At 38.6% G+C, this 15,110-nt stretch overlaps 1 protein-coding gene across 1 annotated transcript in view; it reads left to right on the top strand.

Annotated features, from left to right (window-relative positions):
- Positions 1-15,110, top strand: part of LOC310936642 (neural-cadherin) — a gene marked incomplete at both ends in the record, with an annotated part of 265,319 nt that overhangs the window by 235,691 nt on the left and 14,518 nt on the right. The window contains 2 exons of the mRNA XM_083900748.1: positions 5,738-5,918; positions 11,114-11,358. Of these exons, the coding sequence (XP_083756874.1) occupies positions 5,738-5,918; positions 11,114-11,358 (426 nt within the window). The remainder of the gene's footprint in view (positions 1-5,737; positions 5,919-11,113; positions 11,359-15,110) is intronic.

Raw genomic sequence — 15,110 nt, forward strand, 5'->3', positions numbered from 1 at the left:
TTGACTCAATTTTTGACATTTGTGAATTTATAGATCAGATCATTATTTGGCAGTCATTACGTTTGTGGTTTTATAGATCAGATCATTATTTGGCAGTCATTATATTTGTGAATTTATAGATCAGCTCGTTATTTGGCAGTCATTACATTTGTGATTTTATAGATCAGATCATTATTTGGTTGTCATTATATTTGTGAATTTATAGATCAGATCGTTATTTGGCAGTCATTTTGTTTGTGAATTTATAGATCAGATCATTATTTGGCAGTCATTACGTTTGTGATTTTATAGATCAGATCATTATTTGGCAGTCATTATATTTGTGAATTAATAGATCAGATCATTATTTGACAGTCATTATGTTTGTGAATTTATAGATCAGATAATTTTTTGGCAGACATGATAATTGTGCCTTTACAGAACAGCTCATCATTTGGCAGTCAGTCCTTTTGTAGCTGTACAGAACAGCTAATTATTTTGCACGCTGTTGGTGGAAGTATACAATAGGTCACTATTTGGCAGTCAGCTTCGTAATGGATGTATAGAACAGCTCATTATTTTGCAGCACGTATTTTGGTGGTTGTATAGACCATATTGTTGACGTCTACTTACATGTTCCTGCCAGAAATGTCTATGAGCATTTGGAAAAAGTAATGTCCAATTCTCATGAAAAATAATTGTTATAGACAATATTCATTCTGCAAAGATTAATCAATTAATCATACTTTTTTTTTTTATAATTAAAACAAGTTTCTATGATTTTTCAGCTTCTTAAATGTGAATATTATCTTAGCTCAACAGAACAAAGAAATTATTTAAAACAGACTTTGACGTGGCCTGCGTTTCCACTGAGACACTTCATCACACCAGCGGTGACATAACTGCCACAAATCAATGTTTGTGTTTTGTTACAGTTGTTTTTCATTGGAAGTACAAAGATAAGCAGAAGGACACAGAATTTAGTCCCTGACTTTTCTACATCAAGGACATTTTGGTAGAAAACTCTTGGCTAAGAGATTGCAGAGTAATCTTTGAAAGAAAGTGTAACTCTTTGTTCAGATGTGTCGTTGTCCTTCAGCCTTTTGCACGTGCAGCTGTTCCCACTGCAGACGTACTCGAAAGCTCCCATGTGTAAACACATACAGAGCTGAAGTACACAAACACAGGTGCAGTGAGTTTGGGTTTTAAATGGGTTTCCAGTTTAGAAAGATCGACATGTCAAACCTTTCTCTCTGTAAAACTGAAGTCTGTGTAACGTTCACTCTCCCACACCAAACCAACCCCATAGAGAAAAATCAGTGATTTTAACATCACAGCACACAGGAGTTGTTGATCCGCTGAGGTCCTGATCAGAGAGAGGTCCTCAAAACCCGTTTTCCAGCCCAAGTATTTATCAATACCAATATCACACACCCAAGTATTTATCAATACCAATTTCACACACCCAATTATTTATCAATACCAATATCACACACCCAATTATTTATCAATACCAATATCACTAACCCAAGTATTTATCAATACAAATGTCATAAACCCAAGTATTTATCATTACCAATATCACAAACCCAAGTATTTATCAATACAAATGTCATAAACCCAAGTATTTATCAATACCAATATCATAAACCAAAGTATTTATCAATACCAATATCATAAACCCAAGTATTTATCAATACCAATATCATAAACCAAAGTATTTATCGATACCAATATCATAAAACCAAGCATTTATCAATACAAATGTCATAAACCAAAGTATTTATCAATACCAATATCATAAAACCAAGCATTTATCAATACAAATGTCATAAACCAAAGTATTTATCAATACAAATGTCATAAACCCAAGTATTTATCAATACCAATATCATAAACCAAAGTATTTATCAATACCAATATCATAAAACCAAGCATTTATCAATACGAATATCATAAACCAAAGTATTTATCGATACCAATATCATAAACCCAAGTATTTATCAATACCAATATCATAAACCAAAGTATTTATCGATACCAATATCATAAAACCAAGCATTTATCAATACGAATGTCATAAAACAAAGTATTTATCAATACCAATATCATAAAACCAAGCATTTATCGATACAAATGTCAAAAAACCAAGCATTTATCAATACAAATGTCATAAACCAAAGTATTTATCGATACCAATATCATACACCTAAGTATTTATCAATACCAATATCATAAACCAAAGTATTTATCGATACCAATATCATAAACCCAAGTATTTATCAATACCAATATCATAAACCAAAGTATTTATCGTTACCAATATCACAAAACCAAGCATTTATCAATACAAATGTCATAATCCAAAGTATTTATCGATACCAATATCATACACCCAAGTATTTATCAATACCAATATCATAAACCAAAGTATTTATCGATACCAATATCATACACCTAAGTATTTATCAATACCAATATCATAAACCAAAGTATTTATCGATACCAATATCATAAACCCAAGTATTTATCAATACCAATATCATAAACCAAAGTATTTATCGTTCCCAATATCACAAAACCAAGCATTTATCAATACAAATGTCATAATCCAAAGTATTTATCGATACCAATATCATACACCCAAGTATTTATCAATACCAATATCATAAACCAAAGTATTTATCGATACCAATATCATACACCTAAGTATTTATCAATACCAATATCATAAACCAAAGTATTTATCGATACCAATATCATAAACCCAAGTATTTATCAATACCAATATCATAAACCAAAGTATTTATCGATACCAATATCATAAACCCAAGAATTTATCAATACCAATATTCTTTCCTGCCCTGGTGTTTCACACACGTTTTGCTCTGGGGCTCCACCTGCAGACATTTTATGGTACTGCACCCAGTAGTTCTTTATTGATGTCAAACTGAAGTAGATATTTTGTAATTGTGTTGATTTATAAAGTGGAAATGCTGGTCCTCACTTTGTCAGCACTTTTACCCGGTCCTCAGTATGCAGCAAGTACAAGAATGTGTGTGTGCGTGCGTGTGTGTTCGCAACAGTGGAGAATGAGACATATAAAGAGAGAGAGAGATGGAGTGGGAGAGCGCTCCCTGGAGGCGTACTGTGAGCGGTGTCGACAGCAGCGCTGCCTCAGGCAGTAAAAACAATGCACATGTTTATTAAATGGACTTTAAAAGTGTTTGGCTTCAAAGGAGGCAGGCGGGAGCAATGGCAGCAAGTGTGTGTGTGTGCGTTAGCGTTCATTTCAGTGAGCGTGCCTTTGTAAATGGTGGCGGGGGATGGGGGTGGGGGGGGGGGGGCGAAGCGTTTGCTCCAACGTAGCAATTAAGTGATGAGAACATAAAATGGGCAGGACTGCGTGCCCTCGGGCAACTGTGGCTCCTGTTGCTCCATGGAAACACTTTCACGCCTGTGAAGCAGAGCCATAATGAGAGCGTTGAATGTTGAACGTCACCTGAGCTGCTGCTCAACACTGCTCAGGAACTCCGATTCGATCCACTGTGCTGTGAGCGCCCCCTGTGCTGAGAGCCAGCTTACAACATGGCTGCCAGATTTTTAGCCACGAAAAAACAAAAGATTTAACTCATCCCTTCAAACCTTCTCCTGCATAAATCTATAGCTGATAGCTTAAGAACATGCTCACGTCTTTATCTCACTGACAGACTTTCCCAACAGGAAACTTGACATTTGTAAACCACTCACTCTCCCACACCAAAGTCCATAAAGAAAATCTGAGATTTTAGCTCTCGGGGACACAGGAGCTGCTGGTCTACTGCTGCCTCGTGTGGTCACTTTGTGTCACTGAGATAAGTCTGAACAAAGGATTTTAAATGCCAAATTAACAAAATAAGACAATTAAACTTAGTGATGGAGGCAGCAGTGGATCAGCAACTCCTGTGTGCTTTGATGTTAAAATCACTGATTTTCTCTATGGACTTTGGTGTGGGAGAGTGAGTGTTTTACAAACGTCAGTTTCCTGTTGGAAAAGTGAGGTAAAGCAGCGAACATAATATATCAGAAACTTAAGCTATTTATGTGTGTTTTTACTCAGCCGGAACCACACTTCAAAAGAATATGAACTATCCCTTTAATATGATTAATTTAAGAGCTGCTCTTATAACATTTAAGTCAATGAAATTTAATGAAATGACAGTTATTTTTTTATTGCAGCCGAGCAGAATTGTTAAAGTTGGATATGAATATTTTTTTATTTCATCAGATTAAAGAGAATGTAAAACAAGATTATATAAATATATATAAAAAACCTTTTTACACTTATTATGTATTTGGAATCAAATGTGAACACGTTGCCTGCATTAATATTTAATTTCATAGGAAAATTGTCCTCACTTGACACTGAGTTATTTTTTTCATTTAATCTTTATTTCCACTGGGAAGTCATATTAGGATTCAAATTTATTATTTGTCTTCATTCTTTTATGCATATTTTTTCAGGTCCTTTATATCTCCATTATTTATTTAATTTGATTTGACTTTTTTTTACACAAGAACACTTTCAGGCTAGTTAGAGCAGCCTCATAAAAACCTTGGTGATGCTTCAGTATAAACCCTGTGAAAATGGGGAAGGGTTCAGTCATTCAGGTATAAAAGGTTGAAGTTGTCTACATATCAAACTGATGTTATTATGATGATTGATTTGGACAGCTATTGAGATATGATTCATATTTGGAGCGACTGATAATTTCATCAAAAATCATCAATAAATATTATTATTTTTTTGCAATTTGTCTTTGATTTGGGTTTTACACTTTTACTGGTCCTAGTATACTGTGCAGCACCTAGCGTTAGCAGCACCTAGCATCAGTGGTCACTTAGCATTAGCAGCACCTAACATGAGCAACAACTAGCATTAGCAGCACCTAAGTTTAGCAACAACTAGCATTAGCAGTACCTAACATTAGCAGCATCCGTTTTTACCAGCACCTGACACTAGCAGCTCCTTGAGTTAGCAGCACCTATCATTAGCAGTACCTAATTTTAGCAGCACCTAGCAGTAGCAGCATCCAATATTTGCAGCACCTAGCATAAGCCGCTCCTAGCATTAACCACTCCACACTCTCACAATACAATTTTTACATGGTGGCCACTCTGGGTACTGCAACAAAAAAAATCCCATGGGGCCCAAAAAGCAATTTTCCCATCAACCACAATAGTAAAAGAGACGCCTGTAAAAGTGTCCACAGGACACCTCGAGACATGGACACGGGCTTTTATAGATCTTTCTTTTCTCTATTTTTAATTCATGGAGTTTCATATTTGAAAAAAATTCCAAGGCCATAAAAAGCCCAGACAAATCTTATTTCCCAGAGTGACGGATCGGCTCATAAAGTTACTCTTAAATGTGATGAACACGCGAATTATGGTTGAATATAAACATGTTGAGTGAAAGAATCGGGAGTTATAAAACTACTTTAACACGTTGTTATTGTTCCTTATAATTATACAATTATATAAGGGAAATCAGGCAAAAACTACATGATTCCTGTAACAACACATAAACTAATTGCCACAGTCAATTAAATAACGTCTAATGCTCGTAGCATTAGCAGCACCTAGCATTAGCGACACCTAGCACTCCTAGTTTTAGCAGCAGCTAGCATTAGCGACACCTGGCTCACCTGTCTGTACATCGTTCCAGACGTAGAACAGTTTTCTTCCTCTGAACTCTCTGTTGTCCACATCTCCGCAGGTTGCGTGAGGGACGTTCGTCTCAACGGACGCTACATGCCACTGGACAGTCAGCCACGAGACGGGGTTTCCCAGGTCAGCATGCAAGGGCTGTCCCCCGGCTGCTCGTCCGACTCCTGCAAGAAGAACCACTGCAGCTCCCCGTTCACCTGTGTGGACCTGTGGAGAGTGCACGAGTGCAGGTACACACACACACACACACACACACACACAGTAAAAGAGTCTCCTTCTTCCTCATAATCCGTGACCTTGGTGTTATTTTCGTTCACATAAACGTGTTTTAAAATAACCGTCCGTGACCCAGCTGAGAAGATTTGACAATAATCCAGGGAAAAGGCGTCTCGCTGCCTTTATTTTATTTCAAAGCTGACGAAAAGGTCAGCACTAACTCAATTCTCCACTGGTCACACTGTGCAGAAATGTGCATGAGGGAGGAAAAACCATGGCAACCGAGAGAATGTAATTATTTAGAGTGATAACACAGTTTTCCTTCATGTCAAGTTTACATGAGGAGAAAAAAGATGAACGAGCAAAAGCACATGACAGATTAGTAGAACATGATGATGATGATGATGAGCTTGTCATGTGATGCATGAGAGAGCTTTACACACATGACTGATCCAACCTGTGAAAGAAAAACTCGCCATCATCCTTCTCCCACACCAAAGCCAATAGAGAAAATCAATGATTTTATCATCACTGCGCACAGGAGTTGTTGATCCACTGCTGCCTCAAGTTCAAATGTCTTATTCTGTGACTTTGAATGACTTTGTTCAGATTGACCTCAGTGACACAAAGTGACCACACGAGGCAGCAGTAGACCAGCAGCTCCTGTGTCCATGTGAGCTAAAATCACTGATTTTCTCAATGGACTTTGGTGTGATTTCAGCACATGACTCAGATGATAAATATCTATGTCAGTTTTGGTGTGGGAGAGTGAGTGACTTACAAACTTTCGGTGGGGCCGCTTTTCACGGAGTCAACCTGATTAAGTCTGTCAGCTTAATCTACGCTGTCTGAAGAATACGTTGATGAATTTATCTCGTCATTAGACAGACTCCTCTGTGAAATCAGGTTTGTCAACTGCACTCACTCTCCCACACCAAAGTCCATAGAGAAAATCAGTGATTTTAACATCACAGCACACAGTTGTTGATCCACTGCCGACTCCATCACTAAGTTTAATTGTCTTATTTTGTCAAATTCGGCATTTGAAATCCTTCCTTCAGATTGACCTCAGTGACACAAAGTGACCACACGAGGCAGCAGTAGACCAGCAGCTCCTGTGTCCCCGCGAGCTAAAATCACTGATTTTCTCAATGGACTTTGGTGTGATATCAGCAAATGACTCGGATGATAAAATCTATATCAGCTTTGGTGTGGGAGAGTGAGTGACTTACAAACCTTCCTTTTTGTTTACTTTTACCGAGATTGCTCTATTTATGACCCTAAACTCATAAATATCGTAGTCATAAGCTGATTTTATTATGCAAGTCTTTTAATTAGGGGCTAAACTCTGTTTTTCCTGGTGCAGACACAGACAGCCGTGTTTTACACTACACGTCATTGTCCAAAGCGACTTACAATTGAGTAAGACCAGCCAGGGGTGGATTTGAACTCGCGTCCCTGATGTCTCTGCACATGGTCGTACTGGTCTTAACCACTGAGCTGCTCCACCCCCAGTGGAGTTTTCACTGAGAGCCTGTCTCAAGCTGAAGAAAGTTTCTTTCATGTTGTTGTTGTCGGTGTAAACGCGACGACTGCCACCAGCTGAAAGTCGCCGTGTTCAGCAAACAACTGTGTCTCCAGGAACGTGGCTGTGAACCGTGAACCTGCTCTGTCACTGAGCTAAACCAACACACAGAAAATAAAACACTTCTCCTGCTGTGAGAACCAAATGGGATTCACATTTTGGCCACGTCGACATTTTTACATCCACGACTTCAAATGGTTTGTTTGTCAGCAGGAAACTGGACGCGTCATGTGACAAACTCAGAAATCAAACACACAGTGCTGCTCGTCGTCATCTCGGCCAATCACGTTCTCTCCTACCACCTGTGTTCAGCCTCATCACTTTTAAACTCACCTCTTCCTCTTTCTTCCTTCCTTGTCTCCTCTGATCTTCTCACCTTCGTCGTCTCCCCCACCAACCTATTTATTTCTGCTCTCTTCTTCTCTCTCCGTCCTGACACTTCTTGATTGTACGGTTCTCATCTTCTTCACTTTCTGCTCAGGCTTTTCAACCCTTGTACTGCTGACACACACACACACACACACACACACACACACACACACACACACACACACACTGATTCCCTGAAGCCTTTGAACTCTCGCTTCATTTCATTTAAACTCATCTTCTTATCTTATCATGTACTGTACGCAGTGTGAGTGATTCTGTCGCTCCCAGACTGTCAACACTGGTTTACTTGAATTATTTCAATTTTTTTCACATTAACATGAAAAACAAATCAGATATGTGTCAGGATAAGGTAAAAAAAAAAGTCGCATTAGCGTCAAAAAATTTGACTGAGTGACATTAATGTAAATTGTTTTATTATTAACATAAAAAATGTATTTAAAGATCGTAAAGAGTCACATTAACATAAGAAAATACATACGAGTCACATTGATGTAAACCTTTTTAACTGAAGTTGCATAAATGTAAAAAAAAAAAAAATGATCGAACTCCCATTAAGTTAAAAAAAATGAGATATGTCACGTTAACAGATTTTTTTTTATCGGAGTCACATTTAAATATTTTATTATATTATTATATTTATTATTATAATAATTTTTATTATTAACGTAAAACAGTGTATTATTTACATACCAAAATAACGTAAAAATGTTTTATCGGAGTCACATTAACATAAAATTACGTAAGAGTCACATTAACATTAAAATTAGATACGAGTCGCATTGAAGTCAAATATTTGATTTGAGTCGCATTAGCGTAAAAAAAATAGATACGTCTCGTTAACAGAATTTTTTTGCAGTTACATTAACATAAAGTAAATTATTGACATTAATGTTAAAAAAATGAATGTAAAGAGTCATTCACAAATTTAAAAATCAAATTTGAAACATTACATTACATTAGAAACTCACTCTGTTTGGATGCAGACGTCTGAAAAAAAGGCGTTATCGTCGTCTTTTGTCTTCTTCTTTGTCTTCTTCTTTGTCTTCTTGCCTCCAAACCATTCGTATATTCATGTTTTCATGTCACTGACTCCCTGACGTTCATCACTCAGCTCCACAGACAGAACTTCATGACTTCATTTATTCTCCTCCTGACGTTCACTTCACTTCAGTTTGAATGGCGCAGACAAACGGGTGAATAATAATTCCTTTACTCTGCGTCTTAGAAACTGAATTCATCAAAGATGGACGAGCGTCGAGGTCTGGACGCGTCTCAAGGACAATTAATGCAAAATGAAAATGGACCTGACGCCAATTTAAACGAGCTGTAGAAAATAGTCTGAATGACAGATTTCAACTTTTGATAAAGTTGAAAAAAGTAATTTAGTTTCACTGCATCGATTATTAAGTTATTAACTGGCAGTTTAGATGAAATTGATAATACAATAGAGTGTAAAAGGTGCAGGAGTCTGAAGAGACTGTTGATAAAATGAATGTATTTATTGCACCGTCTCAGTTATTAAAAGTTATAGTTTGTTTGTGTGTTTGTATGAGGTTTAGTTTAGTTAAGTTTAGTTTATTGGGATCAGCAACAGTGAGTAGAATGATATACAATACATCTGCAATATCAAAATGAAATGACAGAAAGGCACTGGAAACAGCTGACATCGAGGAAACAAAGGCTTCATTGAACAAAATCTGTTTGAAGGTAAACTGAAATTAATTGGGTTGTCTTATCTTTTTATGGCTCTTTTCCATTATACAGTTCCATCAGTGATAGAACCTGGTACCTGGAGTTTTTTAAGTTTCTGCTCGATACTAAAATGTGACGTCAACAGACTGCCGGCCACTGATTGGTCAGTGTCATCACTGAAGAGTCATGAGCACGACGTCCGACACAAGAATCAAAGCCAACAATTTGTCCAACTGTAGATCAGTTTAAAAAGACAACAATCCGACTGAAATTTCCAAAATCTACTTATAATTGCAAATTATACTTAAAATTCCAAGATCTACTTATAATTCCAAAATCTACTTATAATTGCAAATTATACGTAAGATTCCAAAATCTACTTATTGTTCAAAGATCTACTTATAATTCCAAATTATACTTAAAATTGCCAAAATCTACGTATAATTCCAAATTAAACTTAACATTCCAAAATATAATTCCCAATTTTACTTAAAATTCCAAAATCTACTTATAGTTACAAAATCTACTTACAATTCTGAATTATACTCATAATTCCAAATTGTGTGTGCATGGATTTAATCCGGGTTGTCCGGTTTCCTCCCACAGTCCAAAAACATGCAGATAAGGGGATTAGGTAACTGGGACACTCTTTTGACCGTAGGTGAGTGGATGATTGTTTGTCTCCATGTGTCCCTGTGATGGAGTGGACACCTGTCCAGAGTGTAATGAGGAGGATAAAGCGGTCAAAGATGGATGGATGGAAGTCCACTGGTCCATAATCTGTCCCAGCATATCAGCTCAGCCGCTCATTATTCACATCACAACAAAAGTCATAAAGGACAGAAAAACTTGTTTCGCTCTCAGATTATTTTTCGTGCAGGAGGAGAGAAATAAGCAGTTGTGCGATAAATCACGGCACCATCTTCAGATTAATGTCGCCGCGTCGTCGTAAAGTTGAGTCAATATTTACGAGCGCGAGCAAATCTCCAGCCAGAGCTCATCTCTGATGTCATCAGAGCAGTGTGTGTGTGTGTGTGTGTGTGTGTGTGTGTGTGTGGACATTGACTGGGACACTGAATTAATGGCCTCGTAAAATGTTTGTTTGAGCCGTTTCGCCCAAATGAGCTTTTAATTACGGCGCCGTTTTCTGAAGTGAGGCAGAAAATGTGCCGTCGTCTGCATAAAAAAATCCTCTCCGTTCCTGAGCCAGAGACACAGTCAGCGTTTCCACGCCACGTCTGCGTCACATCACTAATTAAAAGATAGCAATTAGTGTCGCTTTTTTTTTGTTGTTGTTTTTTTTGCTGCAGGAAATGGTTACAAATAAAGTTGAATAAAGACCGACTTTTATCTCGGTTTGAACTTGAAATGCTTGAATCTAATGTTTTATTCACATAGTTTCCCTGTGTTTTCTTTTACATTGCTCTTCAACGCCTCAGGAGATATTATTACGTCTTTATCTAATTAAAGCTGCTGCTGTCATGTTCACTAATTATCCTGTTATTTACACTCTAATGTTGTCTTGTGTCTTTTTTCCCGCAGATGTCCTCCTGGTCACATGATCCGCGTGAACGGGTCCAGGAAGTCGTGCGTCTACACGCTGTGTGCGACTCGTCCCTGTCACCGGGGAACCTGCGTGGCTCAGTCTCCCTCCAAATTCACCTGCCACTGTCCAGAGGGCTATAGGGGGCGCCACTGCGAGACGCCGCTGGCCATTTACAGAGAGGACGTGGGCTTGAGCTTCAGCTCTCTGTTCGCCATCTGTATCTGCTTCATGGCCTTGTTAGGTATGTACAACAAACTCATTTTGAGTCTAATTTATGACTTTATGACTAATATTTGAACACAAAAAGATTTTAAATCAAGGAATAACACCAAAACCCCATAGAGAAAATCAGTGGGGACACAGGAGCTGCTGCCTCGTGTGGTCACGTTGTGTCACTGAGGTAAAGCTGAACAAAGGATTTCAAACACTACAGTGACAAAATCAGACATTTGAACTTAGTGATCGAGGTAGCAGTGGATCAACAACTCCTGTGTGCTGTGATGTAAAAATCACTGATTTTCTCTATGGACTTTGGTGTGGGAGAGTGAGTGGTTTACAAACTTCTGTTTCCTGTGTAGTTTGCCACTCCATTTCTCTTTTGAATTCATACAAACGTCCTGATATGAAAATATATTTCAGGTACAGTCCTTGGAACACATCTAGACTCAATAGGAACACGATGTACTTGTATTTTCATTTTATTCAACATTTTTTTTCCGGAGTCCTTGTGCTGTCGATCTGTCGCGTGCCTGTCGATTCTAACGGGAGACTGAGCTGAGTGAGAGAGAATGCTCCGTGTACGGATTTCTCATTGGCCCGAGCTAATAATCCAATTCATGCCATTCATTACCTGTCACAGTGTGATGCCAAGGCCGCGTGATAATCTGCCAGTGTCTTTACAGCTTGTCAGATGTAATTTATATCCCCCAGATCCCAAGGGGCAATTTGGTTTGGAAGACGGTCGTCAAATAAAAAAAAAAAATAGAGTGAATAAACAGAATACGAAACAATCCGCTGTCCAATATCCCTCGCTGTTTAATGGGATGTCATGGAAGACGTGGAAGCAGGGCAGAAACGCATCGCCTCAGGGCTCATTCGAGGCAACGTTAGCACTTTGAAATGATAACAATACTTTCAGATATGTATGTTTAACTCGTCCTGTCGTCATGTGTACGTCTCATTACCGCAACTCCTCGACATGATATCTAGAAACTATACTGCATTAGCCGCGGGAACATAATATTCTCAGCAGGGGGTGCTGGGAAAAAAAATCAATTTATCATGAGCACTCACAACTCAAACCTCCAGGAATAATGCACCTACTAGAAATACTATGGCCTTCATTTTGAAAGCTCATCATAAATATGGATATGTAATTTCAATGATTAAAGTACAAAGTGAAAATAAATAGATGTGTTATGTGAATATAGGTGATAATAAATATGAGGAAGCAAAATGTGAATTCTACCAAGGGATAAAATGTTTTGAAATTGATGAACAGAAATTGAATCCGCTCTTGAAATTACAGATTAAAGCCCCTTTTATTTTATTATTTTTCATTTATAGCTCGATTGAAAACAATTTCTATCAAATCGTTTTACTGCTTTCTCTTCCGCTCCTGTCGGGGCTTGAGCACCATGACGTTTCTCCATGTTATCACACGTTTTTTTTTATATATATATGAAGAACTGAGGCATTTTGTTGCAGCCAGGTCGAGGATATTACAAACCACTGTTACTGGACATCTGCGCGTGGCTGCTGAAGGGAAAGCAGCTTGAATTGTAACCGTGTCTGGTTTAGCCTTTTCCCCACTCGTGATGGTCACAGCTGTGTGGACAGTGATCAAAATGCAGACATTTTTTGTGTTTTGCCCTGGTTGACAGCGAGTGATGCGCTGTCACTTTTCAGCACCTGTGTGGTGGACAGCGGCATTCGCATCTTTACGCACGGGAGAAGCTTCTCTTCTGCCTCTACCAGCCAGGCTTGTTTTCTTGGCTTGTTGTTGATGTTTTTGCCAACTCAAGTGAAGTAAAAAAGTGATGTCCCTGCCCTTTCCTGTGTAAGGCTCCAACACCACACTGTCTTCGAGCCTCTGAGGATGTGCGTAACCATGTCTTCATGCGGCGCAGAGTGGAAATGTTCTCTCTGATGATAACCGGTTGCGAGTCGCTGAAGATGTCTCCGCGACAATTTATATTTTGAGGTCATCAGCAGCACCCCTACTTCCCGCGGTACTGATAGACTGGCGATCTGCCCAGGTCTCGACTCCGCCTTTCACTCTATGTCAGCTGAGATGGGTACAGCGCCCCCGTGTGATCCTCAAAGTGGAGGATAAAGTGGTAGAAGATGGATGATGGATACCAGAAAGCCAGAGAAATATAGCTTTGCGCTCATGTACTTGTCATCGCGGTAGAACCGGTAAACCGTTTGTGACGTCAGCTTCTCTGTACAGCGATTCCTAAACAGTTGAATAACTGCCGGATATGGAAAAGGGAAAGTTATCTTGGGCGAAAAAGAAGCAGAAAGAACACATTCTGACAATTCTACAGCCATGAAATCTAAATAATAAATCCTCATGACGCTCATAATAGGGTTAAACTGCTGTAAACAAACAGAAATCACCATCTCCATCTCGTTGTTTTCACAAAATGCTTCACTGTGACGTTATTCAGAAAATGAATACACACACACACACACACACACGCTCTCACTGATGATCTTGTACCACATGATTTTAATAATGCCATGGATGTTTGGATAATTAGCGCCTTATTTTATCCCTGTACAGGCTCCTTGTACTTATTAGTGAGTGTACTTAGACCTCGGGGACGACGTTAGCTTACCCACACTCCCATCATGCACCACTGCAGCCCCTTATTAGGCTCCTTAGCTTTATCTACAGCTCATACTAAAACATCTTTTTTTCTTTGTACACATCATTTGGTGCTGTAATACATTTAAAGAGTGGGATTTTTTACTGAAAGAGACAGGCAACAACATTTTACCCACTTAACAAAATACTTACATCAGCTTAAGTCTGCAATGTCCTAAGAACACGTTCACGTCTTTATCTCCCTGTTAGACAGACTTTTCCAACTGGAAACTGAAGTTTGTAAAACACTCACTCTCCCACACCAAACCCCATAGAGAAAATCAGTGATTTTAGCTCACGGGGACACAGGAACTGCTGGTCTACTGCTGCCTCGTGTGGTCACTTTGTGTCACTGAGGTAAATGCTGAATTTTCCAAAATAAGACATTTGAACTTAGTGATGGAGGCAGCAGTGAATCAACAACTCCTGTGTGCTGTGATGTTAAAATCAATGATTTTCTCTATGGACCTTGGTGAGGGAGAGTGAGTGGTTACCAAGGTGTGGAATAAAATTGCATATCCAGCAATTTTGTCAATAAAATCAAATAAAATGCATTTAGGAAAACAGCAGATGATCTACCTCCAAATCATTTTAAATATTTTTGAAAGTGTAATGAGACTAGATCCTTCAGGTTCAGGATCAGTCATGGTTTTGGTCTCTGTAGGACACTGTAGTCTTGGTGTTGTTGGTCTTCATACATCCTAGTCTTGGTCTTAACTTGATCCCTGTCCCCAAAGGTCTTAGCCTAATCTTGGTTGGATTACAATCTAGTCTGAGTCTTGACTTGATCTTACCCTGCTTTGGTCTTGGTTTTTATTTGGTCTGAAATTCTTAGTTAGTTTTGGTCTCGGTCTTGAATTGGTCTTGATCCCCATAAGTCTTGGTCTTACCTTTGTCTTTGCCTTTAAAGGTCTTGGTCTTGTGTTGGCATGCTTTTACTTTGAAATACATATATACGACAGAACTGTCAACAAAGATCATTTTCACTGTATATTTTTGCGTGAGAAACAAAACACTCAAAACACTTTCCCCCATGAAAGCAGCCGATGATATCGCAGACTTGCGAAGGTGATGGTGAGCTCCTGTGTCCCGGAAACCTGGAATATCCCTTTAACTCATCT

This window comes from Microchirus variegatus, assembly GCF_963457635.1.
Source record: "Microchirus variegatus genome assembly, chromosome: 14".
Taxonomy (NCBI): Eukaryota; Metazoa; Chordata; class Actinopteri; order Pleuronectiformes; family Soleidae; genus Microchirus; species Microchirus variegatus.